The 27136-nt window shown below is 35.3% G+C and overlaps 1 protein-coding gene and 1 pseudogene across 1 annotated transcript in view; both read left to right on the top strand.

Moving 5' to 3' along the window:
* The window catches only part of CFAP47 (cilia and flagella associated protein 47), a 466299-nt gene that overhangs the window by 282950 nt on the left and 156213 nt on the right, over positions 1-27136 (top strand). Inside the window, exons 43-45 of the mRNA XM_024240715.2 lie at positions 2057-2171; positions 2948-3174; positions 6588-6741. Coding sequence (XP_024096483.2) covers positions 2057-2171; positions 2948-3174; positions 6588-6741 — 496 coding nt within the window. The remainder of the gene's footprint in view (positions 1-2056; positions 2172-2947; positions 3175-6587; positions 6742-27136) is intronic.
* On the top strand, positions 12995-13618 carry LOC134760897 (high mobility group protein B1-like; annotated as a pseudogene).

A 27136-nucleotide genomic window follows, 5' to 3' on the forward strand; every position in this document is an offset into this window, starting at 1 on the left:
GAGTATATCTAAAGATCTGGAATACATGGAAGGGAGAATGTTGGTTAAGATACTGGGTTGTGGAGACCAAGATTCTTCTTATACAGATGAAGTCTTCAGATAGCAGGCTTCAGAAGGAATAGATAGCAAATTATTCTTATCAGACTTAAAAAGATGCCAAACTCTTTAGTTAATTCTCTCCTGGATCAGGAAAAAGACCCGGAAAAGGAAAGGGGATTCTCTACAGGATGTAGGTTATCCCCATAAGTGACAGCTTTGCAGGGCCATTTCAAAATGTCAAGGAAATCTATTTTGAGATAAAATACTTTGATTTCTTTCAGGGCCTGCTATTTCATGTTGATACCTTCCTGCTAGAAAGAGTCTGTTTTGTCAGTCTTAAGGTCTCTGTTGTAATGTTAACGCTGGTCAGCTGTGCCTGAATTCCAAAGAGAGGAAGGTATCATGAGGCATGTCTGGACTCCCCCACTTCCTGTCATGGCCTGAACTAGTTTTTCAGGTTAACTTTGGAATGCCTTTGGCTGAGCAGGGATCCATTTAGTTAGTTGGGATCTTAGAATTTTATTTTTGGTTTACATCATTTATCTAGATGTTTCATGATTATAATGAAGCAAATCCCAGTGATCACAGAATTTTATTCATAAGCAATTCAGTAAGTGTTTCTACAACAAAAATGTTTTTTTGACACTGTCAAAGATATCCTTGCTATTAAAAATATGGTAAAATTTTTCTTAATATCATCCAAACATCCAAGCTGTTTTCAGATTTCTCCCATTGTCTTATACTTATTTGTATGTTTTTTCTGTCACTTCATTTTAAGATTCTTTGAATCAGGATCTAAATAAGTTTCAACCATTGTGATTGCATATGTCTTTTGAGACTCCCTCTCTCCTATTCCTTTTTATTAAAACTCTAGGTTTCTAAAATTGAGGTATTGATCATCCCATATTACAGAGGAGGAAACTGGATTTCAGAGGTTTAGTAAACTTGCTTGAAGCCTAGTAGCTAAGAAATGGCAGTGCCAGTTAAAACCAGGCATGTCCACCTCTACTGATCTTTCACTATATCATGTTGCTGCCCTTGCATTATTCCTGCTTTTGTTTTTGCCTTATCTCTTTAGCCTGTTGGTCTAAAGAAAGAAATTGAGGCAACATTAATATAGAGAGGTTATTTGGGCCAAGGTTCAGGATGGCTGCAAATGACTTACTTCCAGGTTGCCTTGGGTAGTGCTCCCTTCATTCTTTTTTACAAACAGATTTTTAAAGGCAAAAAGGGACAAGGGTGGCTGATACAAAGTTGTTTGACAGGAATCCTCCCTGATTTATAGAAATAATATTGGCTAATGATTGGCTATACATTGTTTGAACTATAGAGTATGAGTTATGGTTTCTAGTATATGGCATTTTATGGCTACTTGGCTTCAGTTAGTGTAGAGACCACATATCAAGTGGCCTCAAGAAGTAATTATTTAGCTCAAGGGGATGTGAAACTCAACTGCTGTCACGTTTTAGTGCCTCTCTGGGACGGATAATTAAAGAGGGCTTTTATTCATCAAATAAAAGATTCTTTTCTTTCTTAAGCCTTTTCTGCTTCTGGTCTAATTATTTTTTCTAAAAAAAATTTAGACTTTTCCATGTTCATTTTGAAAGCCTGCACTTTAAAATGTAGAGTTTTGGGGGCTCAGATGCCTGGCAAAACTGATGTCACTCCTGTCCAATAATAAGTTACAGACTAAAGGAAAAAAATTTCTTGCTTCCTCATTTGTTCATTTTAAGACAGCAGTTGCCTGAGGATATTTGGGAAGATCAACTGCTATCAATGCATTCCTGGGACCTTCTTAAGCAATCCCTGTGCTCTGGTTGCAGGCAAAGTTTCTCCCATACTGTGGTTGAACTATATTTGTGCCTTACCTTTGTTTACCCGTTTATAGGCTGTGTTGCTTATAAAAGCACAATGCATGGTAGTTCTTATAGTATGCAGATTTCCCTTGTAGCAGAAAAAGTTATCATATTTTTATGAGAGATTTTGAAATTTAATATTATAATGTCTTGTGTTTTAGATTGGACAATTAATATATGTTGCGGAAGGAAAAGGTATGACCCCCTTGCCTTCCAGTTGCCTTCCAATGAATACTTCTTCAAGTCCAGTTTATTACAGCAGTACTCGAGAAGACGGTAAAGTACACATGTGTTTTATTTCATTTATAATGTTGAAGAATGGACTTTTCCTCATATTGTTACCTAAGCATATTCATAGCAAGCTTCTCTTCTGTGTGTTTAGATTTTGAAAGGGCTTCTTTTAACTTTATTATGTCAGTATCCATGAAATAGAGCACCATTTTACCAAATAAAAAATTTCAACGGTGATTTTTTAAGTCTTCCTTTTCCAGTCTTAAGCTAAATATTGGAATTTGGCATACAAAATATTTACTTGGCAACACTTTCCACTTCACAAATAATCTGGAAATTATTATGATCTCAAAAAAATCTACATAATGTTATATAACCTGGAATTTTACCCTGGCCTCCAGTTCTTGATTATTGTTCCTTAAGGAATTAAGCATTAAAATGTTGTCAGTGAAAGAAAATGGCAGTTCTTGGGAGTTTTTGTCAGGTGTCTTTTTTTTTCACATTTATGTCTACTCTCCCCCTACCTATCACTGATAGGAGCACAATGGTCACTGAATTTTTGAGCATATTGATGACGTTTATATGGACCAATCGTTTGACTAGATCTCTTAGAGAATACCAATAATCTTTAATTCCTGAAAACTTGCTCTTTAATCACTGAATTAGAACTAATAGACACGTGCTATGCATTTATTTTTACTCTGTTTCGTAATGACCATAACTGCAATTTTATATTTCAAACCTCCCAAGTCCATCCTGGATGACAATGTCAAGGGCATAAATGTTCATTGTATTCATTAATATTTTTTTTCTTCCTCCAGGGCCTAATAAGAAATATCCAGTTCTATATTTGAAATGGAAACCCCATCAAATCCTGTATGTGGACCTTAAATTGCCGATGACTAATGAAGCCAAGGAAAAGGCTTTGGCTTTTGCAGCACAGCAACAGATGTCAAGGATTGAGTATGAGCGAAGGTTGATCACAGGCACTCTAGAGAGCAGTAGTATCCGTGTGGCCATCGCCCTCCTGGGACTGACGAAGATCGAGGTGGGAATGGAGTAATAGATGATTAACTTCAATTACTCTCTCTTTAAAAATACACAGAGTTACAGAGCTGTTACTATTTAAAATGTTATTTTGATTAAATAACATTTTTAGAAGGAAAAGTAATGAATACTGAAGGACAGCTCAGTTGTCATTTTTTCCTTTATACCTCATTAAATAATGAATCTGAAACAAAGCATTCTACTATGTAATTTAAGGCATTACAGTGTAGTCATTAATTCACAGTAGTTTTCACTTCTATTTGCACATTAGAGTGCTCTGGAGAACTTAAAATAATGCCCATACCCAGGCCCCACTCAAGAAAAATTAAATATGAATCACTAGGAGGGGGTGGGTAGGAATATGTTCTAAAAGTTGCCCAGGGTATTTTGCTATGTACCCAGGTAGAATCATCTCTGGTGTCAGATAGCCAGGCTGAGAATTCAGACTCTAACACTGTCCAGCTGTGTGACTGTAGGCTAGTTATTTAAACCTCCTCAAGCATAAATTTTAATATTTTTTTATATGGAGATATTGGTAATTTGTAAAAACTGAAATAATTATATGTAAAACGCTTACCTCGTATATATAATAAGTGCACTCTTTATGCATGATATTGAGGTACTTATTACTACTCTATAGTAATAGTACACTACTATTACTATTAACTGTTGCTATAGACTCTATCATTACAGCTTAAAATAAGGCACAATCTATTTTTGTGATTGGAATTAGGAATTTTATGATTGGAATTAGGTATTCTCACAGAGCAGCCAAAGCGAATGTTGTAAACGCAAGCCTGCTCATGTTGGTCCTGTGTGCATATTCTTCTACCGGCTTTCCAGCTAATGTTTGTTAAAAGCCCATATCCTTTGGATGATCTACATGACCCATCATGTAGGAGTCCATCAGTTCCTCTTCCTTCCCTCATCTTATCTTTTCTACTGGAGTCCATTCTCTAAGGCCACTCCCTCAGCACATGCCTAGTTGCTTTGCTTCAAACATGCCAGGTGTCTTCCCCATGGCCTTTGAACTTTCTCTGTTACTTTTCCCTACACATTAGTGGGCTACCTCTCTCAGTTACTTCAGGTGTCTGTTAAAATGCTCTTACTGGCCAGGCGCGGTGTCTCACGCCTGTAATCCCAGCACTTTGGGAGACCAAGGCAGGTGGATTACCTGAGGTCAGGAGTTCAGACCAGCCTGACCAATATGAAACCCGGTCTCCACTAAAAATACAAAAAACTTAGACTAGTGTGGAGGCGTGTGCCATAATCCCAGCTACTTGGGAGGCCAAGACAGGAGAATTGCTCGAACCTGGGAGGTGGAGGTTGCAGTGAGCCGAGATCACACCATTGCACTCCAGCCCTGGCAACAAGAGTGAAACTCCGTCTCAAAAAAAAAAAAAGAAAAAGAAAAAAAGCTATTAGTGAGGTTTTGTTTTAGCAACTTACACACATTTTTATATACATTTTTCATTCTTAAGGTTTATCTTCATTTATATATATCAAAATACTTGGCATTGTAGAAATTATTTATTTTTTATTTGTCAGAATGCTAGAATCAATACAGCCTAATCCCAGATTTCTAACAATTGGTGATGATATTTTTTAAATGACCTGGATTTTGAATTTCTGATTGGCTCAAAAATGTTAAATCCTGAGGCTTTGATACTTTCTTGACTGTACTGTGCTTCTAAGAAGTTGATGGTTTTCTTTAGCTCAAACCAAACCACTTCTTTCTGATAGAGAACAATAGATTTCAGAAGGTTTATGTTCAACTTTTTCAGTACACCATTACATTAAAATTTTTCAATTAGTGGCTATTTCAAAATTTAAGCCTGTCATAATGCCCTCCCATTTTCTGTTTCATTTTCTTCATTATTACCTCTTGTCAAAACATTTTATTTAAATTATAAATGGTTGAGACTTTCTCCTTCTTCCTTTAGCTTTTTCCTTGGAACACAGCATATGTGTTTATTATTACATTTAATAAATTATGTTTTTATTGGATTTACTTTTATGTTTAACTGTTTCTCCTGTCAGATTGTGAAATCCTAGAATCTTAAGAACTTTTCTCACGTTTTTGTCTATCCTTTGACATCTTATGCATGATATGAGCCTTGTCGTTGTTTAATTGAATTGAAAATATGCCTAAAGAAACAAAAGTCACTTTTAACTTGCTTCACTTACACTTAGAGATCTGGGCTTATATTAAGTGTCCCACTTTACGAAGAATAGTATTGAACTACATTTTGTCTAGAGGAGCATATGCATGGAGGTGAGTTGTTGTAACCCCCATTATATGAGTAATCGTTGAGGAACTAAAAATAACAAACCTAGGTAAGAGAGTTTTTGAACATCTGTGGAGAGGTGGGACCCAGTTGTTTTTATAAATTCACAAAATTGTCATTAGTGAAATAGGAGGCCTCAGTCTGTGCTACTAATAAGAATGTATCTGATGATGAGCATTTTTTCATGTGTTTTTTGGCTGCATAAATGTCTTCTTTTGAGAAGTGTCTGTTCATATCCTTCACCCACTTTTTGATGGGGTTGTTTGGTTTTTTCTTGTAAATTTGTTTGAGTTCATCGTAGATTCTGGATATTAGCCCTTTGTCAGATGAGTAGGTTGCAAAAATTTTCTCCCATTCTGTAGGTTGCCTGTTCACTCTGATGGTGGTTTCTTTTGCTGTGCAGAAGCTCTTTAGTTTAATTAGATCCCATTTGTCAATTTTGGCTTTTGTTGCCATTGCTTGGAAACCATCATTCTCAGCAAACTATCGCAAGAACAAAAAACCAAACACTGCATGTTCTCACTCATAGGTGGGAATTGAACAATGAGAACACATGACACAGGAAGGGGAACATCACACACCAGGGACTGTTGTGGGGTGGAGGGAGGGGGGAGGGATAGCATTAGGAGATATACCTAATGCTAAATGACGAGTTAATGGGTGCAGCACACCAACATGGCACGTGTATACATATGTAACAAACCTGCACATTGTGCACATGTATCCCAAAACTTAAAGTATAATAATAATAAATAAAAAAAAGAATGTATCTGATATATCTGATGGGTAGATATGAAGGAGTACAGGTTTCAACTAAAGGAGAGAAGCACTTTCTCAAATGCTGGTCAGCAGTGGAATGGTTTCCTCTCAAGTCAATGAATTTCTCAACACTGAAAGCATTAGCACAGGGGACATTGGTCATCTCTCAATAAAAGAGGACTCCACTGGTTTTCTGAAATGTGTTTGTACTGTTTTCCACCAATTAAATAAAAATAATGAAATGATCAAATTCAATGCTTGATGGATTTTTTTCCCAAAGGTATAGTCTAAATACATAATGCTGTCTTTTGTGTTTTGGAGGTGAAAGTTAAGAAAATTACATTCTAATTTTACTGTTTGTTCACAGACTCTTATGCTCTTCCATATCTCAAAGTTGAGGAAGCCTAAGACCGTTTCATACACAACAGAATTGAGCCTTCCAGAGTATTTTTATATCCCTGAGAAAATCTACATTCCTCGGATTCCAGATCATCAAGTAATTAAACTTTCAAAAGAAAAAGGTAATCAGTGATGTGTGGCCTAAAAATCTAACAGTGTTCCAGGAATGATGATGTATTCACTTCACAGTTGAGGCAAAAAGAGATTACACTTTTACTGACAAAGTGTTCATAATATAATTGAAGAGTTTCAGTGAAGTAAATACCAATTATTGAATGATGCTTTGCATTACATATAATCAACATATTACATCACAGTAATCGAAATTATGTACTGAATTTGGGTGCTGAATTACTGGTACTGAAACTTGCAGGCTTACAAATTTGTTAAAGAGTAGTAATCTGATAAAGATAATAAGTGCACTTTGAGGAAGGTGAGTTCTTGCTTTGAGAGTGAAGTTGGTTACGGAAGTTGTGCTGAAGTTGAGGCTTAGGCTGGCTCTAAAAGAAAGGAAAAATGTTGATGACTAGAGGTTATCAGAGGAGAAGAATGTGTTATTTGTGAGTAACTTATCTTTGATCTGGAGCAGGATTTTTATTGAGTACTGTACTTATTTTTGATCTCCTGGTGCCCCTTTATTCTGTTGCCATTATCAATAATGTTTAATCCAAATTTAATATGAATATTGATACACTAGCATTACTAAATACAAGTGATAAGACATAAACAAGTGGCTAAATATTTTTAACTATTCAAAATTACCTTTCTTTTTCATTTCAGTTCTTTTCAAACAACTGGATAATAGTAGGAATGTAATTTATTCGCTAAGGCTATTCCTAGAATGTTCCACAATTCCAGTATCATGGATTCTCACTTATGCTTTTGCTAAATTTGGTTTTGTTAAATCTTCATTTGTTATTCTAGTATGGATTTGTGTTGGCTACAAAATATTTGTAATCCTGAAAGGGTGATTACAACTTATAAATTACAAGATAGTCTGTTTACTTTCCCTCCCTAGGAGAACTGGGATCCCAGACTCAAATGCTAAGTGGCCATGCAAATAACAAGGAATTAAGAGTTAGGTCTCGTCTAAGGTAATAGGGATGATAGATCCTATGGTGAACTAGAGAGTAGATGCCCTGTCTAAACATTCACATTCAAAAAGTAAAAATAAAAATAACCTGAGCCAGCCAAACAACTACGGGGGGATATTTGGCTTACCAGCAATCAGTTTGAGACCCTTCATCGTAAGTCATTGTCTTTTAAAAATCTTTATTAACTCAGCTTTTCAAAGTGCTATTAGAATTTTAAATGAATAACTTCTTTTAGTAACTTTTTAATCCCTTTTGAGATAACTGGATAAAGCTGCATCTACTTTAAAACACAGAGAGAATTGTGAATGTATTTATTCAGCCATTCATTCATGGACAATGTTGAGCATCAATTCCCCTAGGCAAAAAGATAAAAACTGCCTTATTCTTTCCTTTGGTGGACTCACAGATAAGTAGCTCTTATAATACAATGAGAAAAGTGTTATATATAGACACATATAGAATGTGTTTATAAATAAAATTAAGAATTAATTCAGTTGACTATATAGGATAATTCACATTTTAAAGCATTTCACTTTGAGAAAATGTATAACCAAGGATACACAGCATAGAATTGACTTAAAACTCGGAGTATAGCCTTATTAAACACTCATGAAGACTGTGTCATATTTAAATAGTTTTTAATTGTAAGTAAGTGTGAAGTTATTTACATTTAAAAATCTGTTCAGATATTTTTCTAAGGCTGATTTTTTCTTTTATATCAATTATTTTTTTTTTATTATTATTATACTTTAGGTTTTATGGTACATGTGCGCAATGTGCAAGTAAGTTACATATGTATACATGTGCCATGCTGGTGCGCTGCACCCACTAACTCGTCATCTAGCATTAGGTATATCTCCCAATGCATATCAATTATTAATTATCCATTTTGGTAAGATGATTACTGTCAAAATATGAAAAAATAAAATGGCAAACAATTTTGAATTATCATTAATAAAACATTTTAAATATAGTTGGGCTACCATGGTTTATGTCTAACTCGATTTTCTGTGCAGCTGAGATTATAAAGGGATCTTTTCATCCTATGTTTCTGTTTTCACTGCCTTAAACAGGCACTTAAATTAAGTAAGTTTAAGAAGAAAGATATTAGGAAACTTTCAAAAATAGGATATTGTAACTCAGGATAGTAACAAATGAAATAAAAGGCATGCCCTAAACTCTGTGCATTCTGCTGTTCAGAGGTGGACTTGAATAATGAAAAGGAATGGGATGCAAGCATTGTAACTTTAATAAATGGAATAAATAGAATTTGTGCCTTAGAAGATTAGAGTTATGTGTTTAGAAAACATATTTTTATGATATAAACTGATTTTAGGAGAAGAAACAAGCAAATTCCTGATAATAAATATGGCAATATGGAAACAAAACTTTTTTTTTTTTTGGTGTCATGGAGAAAGAAACAAATGACAAGAATTTATCTGGAGAACCAGGGATAGCCCAGTGTTCCCCTAACTGCGGAAGACAGGTAGAAGTAGGGCCATATTTATGATCACTTGAAGTTCTAAACTCATCAAAAGAAGCTAGTTTTTTTTTTTAATTTCTTTTTCTTTTTTATTTATTCATTTATTTTTATTATACTTTAAGTTTTAGGGTACATGTGAAGCTAGTTTTAAGGTATTAAAAAAGTGGCTTTCTTTCCTCTCATATTAATGTTGTCAATCAGTCTTTACTGAAACATTTAGTGATTTTAGGGACAGATTTACTATGATACCAAAGGAGCAGAAGCTTTATGATTCTTTACTTTTTTGACCCCCTTTCCTAGTCCCTGTACCTACTTTTATATTTCTAATTTTACATTATTGCTCTTTTGGAAGGCCCCTCCCACAAATTGTGACAACCTCATGCCTCACAAAACTCAGAGTTAAACCTAGGTGTACATATTGACTTACAATCCCTTCTACATGTGGTTCCCAGGATGTTGAAATTTATGGACAGGCAGAGCTTTATTGGCCTTAAATTGCTAGCATAGCTAAGCAGGATACCTGCTATGTTTCCACTAGCGATTATCCAAATCACTTCCCCAATATACAGGGTCCTATATGAGCTATATTTGCCAAAGCACTCAAACAAAATGCTCTGGGCTGGTTTTGCTGATCACTAATATGGAGCTCAAAACCCTCATTCCTAAGTGTTATGATTTCAGTTTCTAGTATTTTGTATTGCTCTAATTTCTTCTGCTCCTTCTCTCTTGGGAGAAGAAGAAGAAATTAGATTAATTCAAAATACTGATCTAAATATTGATCTTCTAATGTGACAGATGTGTTAGAAGAGCATATTGTAGGAGCACTGTTATCCTTCTCTCCCTTCTCCCACCTAATTCTAATTTCCCTAATTTTAAAATATTCACTAATAATTAGCAGTTAAATTGGTGACTGAAATACCAGTAAATCATCCATGACAACTTTTTAACATGTAACATAATTGTAAATATGTAGAAAATGTTTATTATCAATAACTAATACTATATGTACAGTCATCCCTCAGTATGCACAGGGGATTTGTTCCAGAACCACCCGTGTATACTCAAATCCACTCATACTCAAGTCCCACAATGGATCTCGGAGAACTCACTGATAAGAAAACTCAGCCCTGGGTGTACACGGGTTCATGGCCCACAGACACTGTATTTTCTATCTACGTTTGGTTGAAAAAAAATCTGCATGTAAGTGCACCCATACAGTTCAAATACATGCTGTTCAAAGGTCAACTGCAGTTCTCATTTTACAAAGATTAAATACATTAATAGCTGAATTACTCTTCAGCCTCAAAATAAAATTGAAAAATTATGAAAAAAATGAAACTGAATTAATCTTTAAAACTTACAAAATAGGCAAGGTGCGGTGGCTCATGCCTATAATCCCAGCACTTTGGGAGGCCGAGATGGGTGGATCACCTGAGGTCAGGTGTTTGAGACCAGTGTGGCCAACATGGTGAAACCCTGTCTCTACTAAAAATACAAAAATTAGCCTGGTCGCGGGTGCCTGTAATGCAACTTGGGAGTCTGAGGCAGGAGAATTGCTAGAACCTGGGAGGTGGAGGTTGCAGTGAGCTGAGATCACACCATTTCACTTCAGCCTGGGCGACAGCAGTGAAACGCTGTCCCCCCAAAAATAAAAACAAACAAAAAAGCAAAAACAAAAAACTTATGAAATATACTTCGAAAATAAACTCTACATCTCTGTGTTATATGGAATAACCACAAATACATTTCAAACAGGATAAAAAATAAATTTTATTTAACAGAATATCAAATTAAATGCTAGTTTTAATGATGTAAGCTGACTTTAATTGGAACAAATCTATTATACTTGATTGTTAGCATTGCCAAAACTTACCTAATATTAAAAGTATGAGTCAGTTAATTTTTCTCAAAATAACAAGGGTTAAGCTTGTGTTATTACATTTGTCACATTTGTTTTTGGCAAAAACTCTTCTAATTTGCAAAACAAATTTAAAATTGAATTTCTTTAACTCAGAAATATAATTTATATGTATCTTTCAGATAGGATTGCCACAATTGTAAAGCATCCTGTCCAATTATAGTCTATATAAGAATGCTATTAGATTCTGGAAGAAAATCAGTAACCCATATACTACATTTAAATCTTATAAGATCAAAAAATAAATTTTTTAGCAAACCCGAATTGGCAAGAGCAAGGAAATGACAACTCTGTTTTTGGTCTTTAAATGTAAATTTAATTATAAATATAATAAATTTTATTATAGTCTATCTTCCTAGAAGAGTTGCAAAAATAACCATAAAGGATAATACTTGTCATTTGAATTTACATCAAGTAAAAAATAAAAGGATATTCACCTGTGCTCACATTCAGATCTCTATTCCTCTATTTATGTATTTTGATTTTAAGCTTTGTTGAGATATCATTCACATAACATACAATTCACAAATTTAAAGTGCACAATTCAATAGTTTTCAGTATATTTATAAATATGTGTAGTCATTAACACAGTCAATTTTAGAACACTTTTATGGTCTCAAAAAAAACCCAGTACTCTTTAGATATCATGCTCCTCCATCATCCACTATCCCATCAGCCTTAAGCAGTCACTAATCTAATGTCTATCTCTATAGAAGTGCCTATTTTGGAGATCTCATGTAAAATGAATCGTATGTTATATTTTCTGACTGGCTTCTTCACTTAGCAGTATCCCATTTCTAGTAATGATCAAATAATATTCCATTTTGTGACTATGCCCTACTTTGTTTATCCATTCATCAATTAATGGACATTTGGGTTGTTTCTACCTTTTAACTACCATGAATAATGCTGCTATCCACGTTTGTGTACAAGGTTTTATGCAGACATATGTTTTTATTTATCTTGGGTATACATCTGTGAGTAGAAGTGTTGAATCATATGGGTAATTCTATGTTTAACCATTTGAGAAACTGCCAAAATTTTTTCCAAAGTGGCTGCACCATCTTACATTCCCACCAACAGTGTATGAGGATTCTAATTATTCCACATCATAGGCAACACTTGTTATTGTCTGACTTCTTGATTCTAGCCATCCTAGTGAGCAGAAGTGGTGTCTCATTGAGGTTTTCATTGGCATTTTCCTGATGAATAATGATGTTGAGCACCTTTCCATGTGCTTATTTGCCATTTGTATACCTTATTTGTATAGATGTCTATTCAGATTTTTTACCCATTTTAAAAATTGAGTTGTCTTTTTATCATTGAGTTGCAAGTGTTCTTTCTATATTTCAGATACAATATCTTATCAGATAGATATATGATTTGCAAGTATTTTCTCCCATTCTGTGAGTTGTCTTTTTACTCTCTTGATAGTATCCTTTGAAGCACAGGAGTTTTTGATTTCAATGAAGTCCAGTTTAACTGATTTTGTTGTTCTTATTGATTTTTTTGCTCTTGCTTTTGATCATATCTAAGAACCCATTGCCAAATATGAGGTCATGAAGATTTATCCTTATGTTTCTTGTAAGAGTTTTATAGCTTTAGCTCTCACAGTTAGGTCTTTTATCCATTTTATGTTAATATCTGTATATCCTGTGAGAACTTCATTCCTTTGCACGTGGCTACCAAGTCGTCTTAGCAGCATTTGTTGAAAACACTACTCTTTCCACATTGAATGATCTTGGCACCTTTGTTGAAAATCAGTTGACCCTCTCACAGCCATTGCAGTACATTGATCTCCATAGAGACAGTGCCAGGGCAAGTGAGAGCCAGATGGGCACTGGGCAATTCTGTGCCTCACTGAAGAAAAGTAACTAAACATGGGCAAAAGAGACCCTAAGAAGCCAAGAAGCAAAATGTCATCATATGCATTTTTTTTGTGCAAACTTATCAGGAGGAGCACAAGAAGAAACAACTAGATGCTTCAGTCAGTTTCTCAGAGTTTTCTAAGAACTGCTCAGAGAGGTGGAAGACCATGTCTGTTAAAGAGAAAGGAAAATGTGAAGACATGGCAAAGGCAGACAAGGCCTGTTATGAAAGAGAAATGAAAATATATCCCTACTAAAGGGGAGACAAAAAAGAAGTTCAAGGATCTCAATGCACCTAAGATGCCTCCTTCAGCCTTTTTTCTGTTCTGTTCTGAGTATCATCCAAAAATCAGAGGAGAACATCCTGTCCAGTCCACTAGTGATATTGTAAAGAAACTGGGAGGGATGTGGAATAACACTGCTGCAGATGAAAAGCAGCCTCATGAAAAGAAGGCTGCGAAGCTGAAGGAAAAATGCAAAAAGGATATTGCTGCATATCAAGCTAAAGGAAAGCCTGATGCAGCAAAAAAAGGGAGTTGTAAAGGTTGAAAAAAGTAAGAAAAAGAAGGAAGAGGAGGAAGATGAAGAAGATGAAGATTGGGGGAGGAAGAAGATGAAGATGATGATGATGAATAAGTTGGTTCTAGTGTAGTTTTTTTTTCTTGTCTATAAAGCATTTAATCCCCCTGTACACACCTCGCTTCTTTTAAAGAAAAAAAATTGAAATGTAAGGCTGTGTAAGATTTGTTTTTTAACTTTACAGTGTCTTTTTTTTTTTTTGTATAGTTAACACACTACTGAATGTGTCTTTAGAAAGCCCTGTTCTTGTGGTATTTACAATAGCCACTAACCTTGCCTGGTAGAATATGGGGGTTGTAAATTGGCATGGAAATTTAAATCAGATTCTCGTTAGTGCACAGCACAAATTAGTTATATATAGGGATGGTAGTTTTTTCTTCTTCAATTGTCTGTGATGCATCTAACACAAAATAATTGTTCTGTTAACTGAATATCTCTCTAATTGCAAAAAAGAAACAGTTGCAGCTGTTTTGTTGACATTCTGAATGCTTCTAAGTAAAAACAATTTTTGAAATAAAAAAATCAATTGGCCATAGATACATGGTTTATTTCTGTATTCTTTATTTTATCCCATTGGTCTACATGTCTGTCCTCATGCCAGTCCCAAACTGGTCGTATTACTATTGCTTTGTAGTAAGTTTTGAAATCAGAAAGTGTGAGTCCTTCAATATTTTTCTTTTTAACAAGATTATTTTGCTTATTCCAGACCCTTCCCAACCACAAATGGATTTTAGAATCTGCTTGTTGATTTATAAGAAGAAGCCTACTGGCCTTCTGATAAGTATTGCATTGATTCTGTAGATCAATTTGGGGAGGATTGTTATCTTAACAATATTGTCTTGAATCAGAAATTTGGAATGATTTTTTTTTATTTCTTTAGAAATTTTTTATTTTTTTAAATGGGTTTTATATTTCTCAGAGTATAAGTTTTACACTTTTATTAGTTAAATATATTCCTATTTTATTCTTTTTGATAATATCTTAAAAGTAATTGCTTTCTTAATTTCATGCTGAATTATTCATTACAAATATATAGAAACACAATATTTTTATATATTGAAAGTGTATCAGAGATAAGCAGAGCAAGATGGCAGAATACAAGGGTCCATTGATCATCCCCTCTGCAAGGACACCAATTTAAAAACTATACACAGCCAGGAGCAGTGGCTCATCAAGCTTGTAATCTCAGCACTTTGGGAGGCCAAGGCAGGCTGATTGCTTGAGACCAGGAGTTCGACACCAGCCTGGCCAACATAGCGAAACCCCGTCTCTACTGAAAACACAAAAATTAGCTGGGCGTGGTGGCACAATCCTGTGATCCCAGCTACTCCAGAGGCTGAAACACGAGAATTGCTTGAACCTGGGAGGCAGAGGTTGCAATGAGCCAGGATCATGCCACTGCATTGAAAGTGAGGTATGGAAACCTCCAACAATTATTATTATATATTACTATTAAAAAGCCTATTTCTCTCTTTAATTCTGTCAGTGTGTTTTATATATTTGAGGATTACATTTTATGGTTATATATGTTTCTGATTGCTGTATCTTCTTAAATAATGGAACTTTCATCATTCTATAATGATGTTCTTTGGCTCTTTTAACATTTTTTGACTTAAAGCCCATTTATAATTGTAGTATAGGCACTCCAGCTCACTTTTGGTTGTTGTTTGCCAGTGGTCACCAACCCTGGATGTACATCAGTGGTATCTGGGTACCTGCAACAAAATACATATTCCGGGCCCAACCCTAGGCCTACTGAATTATTCTCAGGTTGGAAGGAGTCTACAAACCTATACCCAGATCACTTGTGTAGTTAATCCATGTATTAGAATAAATTGGGGAACCACCACTTGCACAGCATAATGCCACCATGGTACAACATCTCCATTTGTAAAAGGGAGAATGTTAGGCCCAGGAAATTTAAGTGTCTTCACAGACCATGTAGGAGATCACATCAAGTCTCCTGAGTAAGCATTCAAGTCTACTAAGTAATTAGAGTAAGTATACTGAGTAAGCCTGCTAAGTCTTCCTCTATCCTGTTTCCATTATGCTATGCTGCACAAAATGTGAAATCACAATGCTGTTTATTCTTACTCTAGTAATTGTCTTAGTTTGAGTCCCCTAGAAAATAAAACCTTAAGCAATAATTAAATACGAATACTTTATTTGGGAGATGCGAATTCAGGGCACTGAGAATGGAAAAATAAAAACAGAAACAAGGAAGGGAAGGATGGGAGGTAAAGCAATGCATGATACATGAGCTGTTGCCTCAGTATCCACAACTTACCTCTGTGAATACAATCATGCATGGCTTCGCAAAGGGGATACATTCTGAGAAATGCCTTGTTAGGTGGTTTCATCTTTGTATGAACATCAGTGTACTTACACCAACCTAGATGGTATAGCCTACTAATCATCTAGGCTATATGGTACAACCTGTTGCTCTGAGGCTACAAACCTGCACACCAAGTTACTGTACCAAATACTGTAAGCAATTGTAACACACTGCTAAGTATTTGTGTAGCTAAACATATGTAAACCTAGAAAAGTTTATACCCCAGTACAAATGGGGTATAAAATAGTTTTAAAAAGATATACCTGTACAGGACACTTACCACGTATGGAACTTATAGGACAGGAAATTGCTCTAGGAGAGTTAGTGAATGAGTGGTAAGTGAATGTGAAGTCCTAGAAGATTACTGTACATTCCTGTAGACTTTACAAATGCTGATACTTAGGCTACACTAAGTTTATTTTTTAAAATTTTGTATAATAAATTAATCTTGGCTTACTATAACTTTTTTGCTTTATAAACTTCTTAATATTTTTAAACTTGTTGACTTTTGTAATAAAACTTAGCTGAAACATATGTAGCTGTACAAAAATATTTTCTTTCTTTATATCCTTATTCTATAAACTTTTTTACTTTAAAGTTTATTTATTTATTTATTTATTTTACTTCTTAAACTTCTTTATTAAAAACTAAGACATAAGCACACACATTACCCTAGGCCTACACAGAGTCGGGATCATCAATATCACTATCTTCCACCTCCACATCTTGTCCCACACTGGAAGGTCTTTAGGAACAATAGCATGCATGGAGCTGTCATCTCCTATAATAATATAATAACAATATTTTATTTTGGAATAGCTCCTGAAGTAACTGCCTGAGACTATTTTACAGTTAATATTTAGAAGTACACCCTAAAATAACAAGAAAAAGTATAGTATAATAAATACATAAGTCAGCAACACAGGCTGGTAATTATTTGCCATGGCAAATAAATTCTGGTAATTTATTACCATAAAGTTGTATGAACTGTACATAATTGTATGTGCTAGGCTTTTATACCACTGGCAGCTCAGTAGGTTTGTTTACACCAGCGTCACCACATAATATGCATTGCAGCAGGACATTATGACATCACTAGGCAATAGGAATTCTTCATCTCCATTATAATCTTATGGGACCACCATCATATAGGCACTCAGTGGTTGAACAGATAGCGCGTGACTGTATATGCATCAGATTGCTCAGCAGGTGTCTCTGCAAAGTACCCTTGAGCAATCAATGTGAGAGAGAAAAGAAAAGGAATTTTATCTGCATGTTTACTTCCTTGTCTCCTGTTCCTGTTTGCTAAACTTTACTCCATGGCCCTAGCATTTAAGGTGGCATTCTCTAGCTAAGATGTCAAATTCCATGCTCTACCAAGGCAAAAGGAGCCTGAAACTGAGCATATGCTGGTCTGCTTGGTTGTAAAGGAGCAGTCAAGGGGTTGGCTCTATTGCTTTTGATGCAAGATATAGGTCACCCCCAAGCAGAGGAAAAAAAGGCAGGTGGCTGAGGTTGATGGAGGTGGTGGCAGCAAAGGAATTGGAGTAAGCGCATAAAAAAATTGGAGGAGGCACATAAAATGTATCACATACGGAAATGTTGTCTGTTGGGATTCAATCAGAATGGTGGCAGAAATATTAGGGAAAGTTATAGGGAATAGTCACAAACCTTTTGGAAGGCTGAAAGGTTACATAGCTTGTAATAATTGAACAGGCTGAAGGCAGCCGGTGCTTACCTTAGAGCATTAGGTCATAGGGTAAATACTAGGGACAATAGAGGCTCCCCCAGTTAAGTCTGTTTACCCTACCTCCATTAACTAACCTTTGAGTCAGATGGCCCTCTCCGGGGGAGGTCAACTAGGGGTGTTGCCCCCTAATGGTATTTACTTTAGACCATGGTACCTGAGCTTTAATCATTCTGAGAACTACTCTCTTAACCATGTTAATTATCCACAAGTGTGTTGACTCAAAGCTTCTGTTGTTAATTGTATACGAAATAAATGCCTGGAGTGCGAGCTGCTCAGGGCTGGCCACAGTGACAAACCTCTCTTGGTGGGCAGGCGGTCGGACACTCAGCAGGACTGGCAAAATAGAATATCTGTGTGTCAGTGTACGTTTTATTCATCCATCATTTGGGTCAGGGTCTGCGGGCAGAGCCCCGCAGCTAATGCCCTCTTGTGAGAAGCAATACCTCAGTTGTCGTATTGTTATTTTATAGAAGTCTACTAGTTACATTGTCAGTAGCATTAAATGTAGAAAATTTCTGATTTCTTTCTCTTTCCCCTACCATCTCTGTTGACATGTTCCATCCCGGGTCCTGAGCCAATTTCTATCTCAGGAGTGGGATCCAGAGGCCCATCTGTGCTGACCACCAGTCTCCCATGTCCTACTTGCAGTCTAGTGAGTACCAGTCTGATGCTGGATCTGTTAGCCCTGGCTCCTCATTTACTTTGTAACCACCCAATGGGTTCTCCTTGCCTGCTGCCTAGACAGAGCCAATTTATCAAAACAGGGGAATTGTAATAGAGTTTAATTTATGCAGAGCTGGCTGTATGGGAGACTCAAGTTTTTGTTATTACTTAAATCAGTCTCCCCAAGAATTCAAGGATCAGAGTTTTTAAGGATAATTTTTCAGGTAGGGGCTGGAGAAGTGGGGATTGCTTATTGGTCAGGTTGGAGATGAAATCACAGGGGGTCAAAGCCATCCTCTTGAACTGAGTCAGTTCCTGGGTGGAGGCCACAAGACCAGATGAGCCAGTTTATCATCTGGCTCCTGGCAGCTGATCCATCCAGGATACAGGGTCTACAAAATATCTCAAGCACTGATTTTGGGCTTTACAATAGTGATGTTATCTCCAGGAGCAATTTGGGGAGGTTCAGACTCTTGTAGCCTCCGGCTGCATGACTCCTAAGCCATAATTTCTAATCTTTTGTCTAATGTGTTAGTTCTGCAAAGGCAGTCTCGTCCCCAGGTAGGAAGGGGATTTGTTTTGGGAAAGAGCTGTTACCATCTTTGTTTCAAAGTTAAACTATAAACTGAGTTCCTCCCAAAGTTATTTTGGCTCATACCCAGGAATAAACTACAATGGCTTGGAGGTTAGAAGAAAGATGGACTCCGTTGGATAAGATTTCTTTCACTGTCATTATTTTCTCAGTCGTAATTTTTGCAAAGGTGGTTTCAGCATGGTCCCTCTTTGTGATACGTTTATTTCTGTCATGTCTGTCCCAGCACTCAGGCATAGATTTCTACTTTATTTCTTAACAGCCTAGTTTGTTTCTGCCAGCTCCCTCCCTGGGTACTGGTACACTCTTCCTGCCATCCATCATTGTTTTGGATAGCCCTAGGCCCCTCAAACAGGAATCTTTCCCTCAACTTGGGACCCTGGGTCTTTAACTGTGGAATTGGCCTCTTTTATATCAGCCTTATCCGTTTCTTCTTTTCTCTATGCGACTTACCTTATTTTAAGCTTGCTTCTTACTTTAGATAACCCCAGTGATAACTTACTTGATGGATATGCCTTTCTCTTGCTGCCCTCCCATACCTATCTTCTCATAGTCAGAGTCTGTACTTTGTTTAGTTGCAAATATATGCCCTGTGTACTTTGTTTAGTTACAAATATATGTCCTACTAACATTTTGGTTTTCTGCCCAGTCCAAATTCTTTCCTCCTACTCTGCATGCAGCAAACTACAATGAGACTTGATTGTATTCTATGTTATTTTAAAAAATACACTTTAAGTCAAATAATGTAATATAACCAATTCAACATAATTGTAATATCCAAGACTGCATATATTCTTTATCCTTATAGTTTTAATATATTTTCAGTTTGATAAATGACTCACTTTTCCTTTCATTGTTTTATATTTATAGACATAGAGCTGGTAAGTAAAAAAAAGTGAACTTTAAAAAAGTTTCTTGTTCTTTCTGTTAGGTCTTCAGTGGTGAACATATGCTCTACAATTATATATTTAGGGAGGCATTTAATCAGAAATTTCAGTAGTCTTTTCCATTATTTTAAGTCCTAGAAAACATGCTGTTTATTGGCTTGCTAGCAGCACATTCATACTAATTTGCACACTTAGTAAATCAGTCTACAAGAAATTAAAAATAAACTCTGTTCAAAACAGAGTTTATATTTAATACAGGACAATTAGAGAAAGTTTATGGTATTCAGAAATGAAAATGCAAAATACAAAGTTAATTTGCTGTCAGCAATCCCTTGCTTCTTTCCGTGTGGAGGGGTTAATTAGAAAGTGAAATCTTACGTCAGTTGTTCTCTTTGGGTAATTTTGTCTTCTTAGAAAATTATAGAAAACTTACTATTTAAAATGCTATCAAGCTAGAACTCTTTGAAAGGTCCCCTCCTAATTTTTCATTAAATGACCCATGAAGGCCTACAGAAATCCAAAAATTCAACAGCAGCCAGCCATTTACATGTATCCTATGAGGAATTCCCAAAAATGACCACAACTGTAGGGGATTATGTGGAGGAACATCACTCTATCAATAATGTATAGAATCTCACATGAGATCTGGTAGTAGTGGTGGCAGAGATGGGAAGAGTCTAAGTGAGTTGTGGTGCATTTTGTTGATGAAAAAGCCAAACTCCGTGAAATATTTAAAGAGGTTTATTCTGAGCCAATATGAGTGACCATAGACAGGAGAACAATCTCAAGAGGTCTTGAGAAAGTGCCTGAGATGGTCGAGTTACAGTTTGGTTTTATACCTTTTAGGGAGACAAGTTACAGGGAAAGACATAAGGCAATAACTGTAATGTATACATTGGTTTGGCCTAGAAAAGCCAAACATCTCAATGTGAGGACAGGGAGGGCTTATTACAGTTACAGGAGGATTCAAAGGTATTCTCATTGGCAATTGGGTTAAAGAGTTAAGCTGAAGACTTGCAGTCCTGGAAGTCTGCTTGGAAAGAAATGCTTGAGTTAAGATAAATGGAATTGTGGAAGCCAAGGTTCTTGTTGTATAGATGAAGCCTCCAGATAGCAAGCATCAGAGACAATAGATGCTAAATGTCTTTTTTTCAGGCCTTAGAAGATATCGGATGCTTAGTTAATCTCTCCTAGATCAGGAAAGGCCTAGATGCATTAATGAAGATTCTCTACAGATACAAAATTACTCCCACAAAAGACAGAAGATTTGCAGGGCCATTTCAAAATATGTCAAAGACATGTATTTGGGGGTAAAATGATTTTATTTCATTCAGGGTATGTTATTTGCCATGTGATGCTATACCAGAGTCAGTTTGGAATTTGGTATCTTATTGACAAAAAGAGTCTGTTTCATCAGTCTTATGATATCTATTTTAATCTTAATGATGGTCAGTTGTGTGTAAACTCCAAAAGGGAGAGGGTATAACAAAGCATGTCCAACCTCCCTTTCCATCATGGCTGGTAATTCAATGTTTCAGGTTTCCCTTGGCCCAGAGGGGGTCCGTTCAGTTGCCTAAGTGGTTGGGGTTATATTTTTGACTGTATTATTATTGGTGGGGCAAGAGTTTATTGTGAAAGGAAACTAAATCTTGAGGTCCCAAAATCACTATGCTAAAGGGAAAAGTCAAGCTGGGAACTGCTTAGGGCAAACCTGCCTCTCATTCTGTTCAAAGTAACCCCTCTGCTCACTGAGATAAATGCATATCTAATTGCCTCCTTTGGAGAGGCTAATCAGAAACTCAGAAAAATACAACCATTTGTCTCTTATCTACCTATGACCTAGGAGCCCCCTCCCCTCTTCGAGTTGTCCCACCTTCCCCCAACTTTTCAGACTGAACCAATGCACATCTTACACATATTGATTGATGTCTCATGTCTCCCTAAAATGTATAAAACCAAGCTGTGCCCCGACCACCTTGAGCACATGTTGTCAGGACCCCTTGAGACTGTGTCACATCACAGGCGTGCATCTTCAACCTTGGCAAAATAAACTTTCTAAATTAACTGAGACCTGTCTCAGATTTTCAGGGTTCACATTATTGATTATAGGTTGAGTAAAACCAACGTGGAAATCCAAAATTTGAATGCTCCAAAACCCCAAATGCTCAAAATCAGAAACATTTTGATCACCGACATGGTGCCACAGGTGGAAAATTTCACATTTGATCTCATATTAGGTCACAGTCAAAAGGCAGTCAAAACTTGTTTCATGAACAAAATTACTTAAAATATCATGTAAAATTACCTTCAGGCTATGTATATAATGTGTATATGAAACATAAATGAATTTCCTGTTTAGACTTGGGTCCTATCCCTAAGTTATCTCATTATGCATATGCATGTATTCCAAAATCTGAAAAATTCTGAAATCTAAAATACTTCTGGCCCCAGGCATTTCAGATAAGGAATACTCAACCTGTTAACAGGAAGATATATATATATCCTGTTTGTATATATATACATATATATGTTATATATATATTTTTTAAGATGTAAATTTTTCTTTAGATCATTACAAAACTGCCCGGGCATCAAAAACCAAACAAACAAACAAATACCCTATCTACATTTAATAGGTAGATGCTTGTTTGATACAGGAAATGGGCCCAAGGGCTGCATATTGAGTTACCTCCATAGTTAGAACTAAGAGATTGCTGTAAAGTAAATATGGAATGAGGTCCTCTACAAGTGACCACCTAAGACAGATAAATTTCTTATCTTACTAGGAGCAAATGAGAATAAGGAAAAGCAGAAATAAAATGTCTACAATACCAGAAGACGATAGAAGAATACCTAAATTTACACGTAGATAGATAGGTCATAGTGAAACCATAGGATGGCAAAGATAAGAGAAATTCCAAAAAGCAATGAGAGAAAAAAGGCAGATTATTTTTAAAGGAACAAAAGTTATACTGAAGGCAGAATTACCAACAGTAACATTAGAAGCCAAAAGACAATAGCATTATAGTGCTGATGAAAATTAACTGCCAAGCTAGAATTTTATGTCCTAGTGAACTATCACTCATGAGTAAAGATGAAATAAAAACATTTGTAATTCAACAATGAACTTGAGACCATTTAAAACTCAGAGATTTTGGTAAAAGAACAAGTAGAAGACCTCTTATTGGTGAAGGAAATTGAATTCAGAAGAGAGATTTGGGATCCAAGAACAATGTTTACTAAAATAATCAGTAAATGTGGGTAACTCCCATGAGGATTTGACTGTAGAAATAATGATAAGAATAAATAATTCAGGTGTTACCAAAACAAAGTGAGCTCAATTACTAGATAGCAACTTTATAAGGAAGGGTTTGCCATTATAGGCATGTAAAGTTCTTACATTTTAGGGACCAGGGTTGAATTACTGTAAGATATTTTTATGTGAAGTATAGATGTTGAATATTTGGGGCAATGAAAAGTATAGGGATAGAATGTATAATTTCTAAACCAGTAGAGGCATAAATGAAAATAAACAAAACTTGATGAATTCAATAGAATTCAAGAATGGAAAAGAACAAAATAAAATGAGATAAAGTGTGGCACAAAATGAGATGTTAAAATAAACACAAATATATCATTAATCACAATAAATATGAACAGACTAAACTATAAAAGGTTATATTTTCACAATGAAAACTAAAATGTAGCTTTATACTGTTTATAAAATTTCCTGGTAAAGTATCAAAAAACCTATACCACGTATTTACTAATCATAAAATAGTTGGCATAGATATATTAATATTAAAACAAGTAGACTTTGTGGTAAATAAATGTATTACTTAATTAAAAAAGGGAAGAATCCAACTTAGAGAAGAAGCTTTGAAATTATTTATACCTAAACACATATTCTCAGAATGTATAAAGCCAAAATCAATTAATATAAAAAGAGAAATGAACAAATTCTAAATTACAGTGGAAGATCTTATTAGACCTCTCTCAGTAATTGACAGATCAAGCAGACAGAAGGTTAATAAAGCCCTACTAGACTTGAACAACAAAATTAATAAGTTTTTCTATAGCTCTTAAGGCTAGCTTGACTGTGCTGGTAATGATTGGCCATCCTTGCCATTTGCATACTATAGCACTCTGGTATCTGTCTATGACCTTCTTTCCCTGTACTTTAGGGCAGCTGGGAGAATGTGCACTTACAACTTTTCAGTAAAATCAGACATGGAACTGCATACCAGTCTGCCCTACTGGCAGATACTTACAAACTTCATGGGAAGGCAAGTCCAGTGCTCTCAGACATTTGAGGTTGGTCAGGCAAAAAGGGTCACATGACATTCTTTTAGCATTCCAAATACTTTTCATTTTCCTTCCTCAATTCCTACTTCCCCTCTCCTTTATATTTATCCTCTTTTTTTCTTCTTTTCTTCCTTTCTTTCCTTTTCCTTTCCCCTCTCTCTTCCTATCACTCTTTGTCTTTTATCTCCTATTATATTATTTTAAATCTCCCTGGTAATAGAAAAGGAAAAGTAGTTCAACCTCTTTTTAAATAATAAAATCAATTTTAACCAATATTTTAAAAATCGAATTTGTCAATAATAAGTATAGGTCTTTATTATTTTAAATTATTATTTTATTGAATATTATAATAAATAAAACAATTTAAGCAGCTAGTCCATTTTAGAAAATGTTTTTTTTTTTTTTCTGAGTGGACCATATTACAAAATTTCTACTAATACAAATTTTTTACGAAATAAAAACTGTAAATTTTTTAACTGCTGAATTCTTTTTTTAATGTCTATGGCTACATTTCATATTTTTATTAAAGAGGAAATAGTCATGAGCAGTTGTTAGCACACAATCACTTACTTTTCCAGAGTGTTTGTGATTCAGATACTCATGTGCCTACAAAAATATAATAATATGACTAAAATGGGAAAAATTTCACTTTACTTGTGATATGGTTTGGATCTGTGTCCCTGCTCAAATCTCATTTCAAATTGTAATCACCATATTGGAAGTGGGAACTAGTAGGAGGTGATTAGATCTTAGGGGTGGTTTCACATGAATGGTTTAGCACCATACTTTTGATGCTGTACTCAGGATAGTGAGTGAGTTCTAGTGAGGTCTAGTTGTTGAAAAGTGTATAGTACCTCCCCCAACTCTCTTCCCTTACTTGTGTTCCTGCCATGTGAGATGCCTGCTCCTGCTTTGTCTTCTGCCATGATTGTAAGTTTCCTGAGACCCCCCCAGAAGCCAAGCAGATACTTCCATGCTTCCTTTATAGCTTACAGAACCGTGAGCAAATTAAACTTTTTTTTTAGTTAAATAAATTTCCCAGTCTCAGGTATTTCTTTATAGCAATGCGAGAATGGCCTAAGAGAGCAGGTAAGTTAGTCTTTTGACTTATACAATAGAAAAAAAGCCTACATTAAGAGTTTTTAGTAGTAGGTGGCAGTGTGATTAACAAATATGCCAAAAAATTCTCTAAAATTTATTCATGTTTTCTTATAATAAATATTATACAATTATGTATATACATGTAATAAATATAATTATTCATTCTTAATTATTCATTTTCTGAATTAAAAGCTCTGACTATTGTTTGTTAATAATATACCAAAAACAACTATAGAAGGCAGTGTTCAACTTACTCTATTACTTAATCTCTTCCATATGTTTGATGTGTTTTTATACGATTATGACCTATTAAGGCACCAACAAGTCTAAGAAATTAGTTAATCAAATTATATTCTATGAAGCCCCAAAATTCTTCTGAAGTGCTTTGGCTTATCTATAGTGAGGCCATGGAAGTAAATGGGGACTTCTAGCTCCTCATTCTACTTCAACCAGATTAACTCCAGTTTCCTTTGTTTTATATGTTAATTCAATTTTAAATATTGTTCATACACAGTACATCTAAGCCAGAAAATAAAAATTTTTGAAAGCTATTAATCAAATCCCACTCATTGAAAGAGGTTAAGAAGTTTGGAGGGACGTGTGGGTTGAAAAACTACTTATTGGGTATTATACCCACTACCTGGGTCCAATCTACCCATGTAAAAATTCAATACATGTACCTCCCTGTATCTAAAATAAAAGCTAAAATTAAAAAAATTATAAAGTTAAAAATTGTTTTAAAAATCGATGTTCTTAAATAGTTGGGAGGATATTAAAATAATGCTTATGTCTTAGCTTTCACAACTATTTTTAGATGGCTTTCAGTTTTAAAATCACATGCCAAAAATATCTGGGAGGGACTACCTTGTATCCATGGGGGGAAATAAACTCTTTTCTGGTATTAAAAATATATGGAGTACATTTAGAAAATAAACTTGTGGTTGAAAAATGAAAGGAAAAAAAAAGAAGTTGAGTTTGAAAAAAACCTTAAGTTGTTTGCTTAAGGTCACACAATGTAGAATTGGAACCAAAACTGAAAAAAAGGGTTTTAACTCTCAGTTGATTTTATCTTTTTCAGGTCACAAGTTTTATACATGTATGTTTCTCTGCAGTTAGGGAATTGTAGATTATTACAGTAAAAGCCCAAGTGGATCACATCTGCCTTTACACAGGTTTTGTATAGTCTCCCTTTCCTCGTTGACCTGGTTGTGGCCACGTGACTTGCTTTGGACAAAGGATCATTTAGGAATGGGAAAGAGGCAGATATTTGATAGCTTCTTTTACATTAGTCTCTTTTTTGCTGCTGGTAATTCTTCTGTACTCTATGAAAAATGATTGGGCTCATCTCATACAGGATTAGAGTGCTCATGGACAGAATTCCCAGCTGAGATCCAAAGACCACAGTCAATACCCAGTATATACACAGGTCAAAATACCCAGGTAGTACCATGTGGAGATGATAAGCTGTCCCAAATGGGCTCAGGCCACAGAATTATGAGCAAATGAATGGTTGTTGCTTTAAATCACTAAGTTTTTGGGTAGTTTGTTATGCAGTTGTAGCTGAACAAAACAATGGTATTGATTTTTTGTTCCAACTATGACCTATTCTAGGATCTGAACATAGTATATTTTTATGGGTTATTTGAAAAACTGTAGATAGCACTGATTTCTTCCAATAACCAAAGTTAAATGAAATGATGTAGTCTTTACTTCAAGAAATTCTTTCTTTATGTTTCTTTATTTTCTTCAGTAATTGTAATTTTTCTGTAAATTTACATATATTCAGTTATCTTTAAATATAGAATCCTGACAATTGCCACACTTGTAAAGAAAAGATACAGGTTAACTACATCTGAGTTGAGTAGGGATGGAAGGGACAGATCCAGATAGTCCCTAACATTTGTTATGCCCAAGTCAAGAGTACAAATGGAAACCCACATAA

Source organism: Pongo abelii, chromosome X (genome assembly GCF_028885655.2).
Source record: "Pongo abelii isolate AG06213 chromosome X, NHGRI_mPonAbe1-v2.0_pri, whole genome shotgun sequence".
Lineage (NCBI taxonomy): Eukaryota > Metazoa > Chordata > Mammalia > Primates > Hominidae > Pongo > Pongo abelii.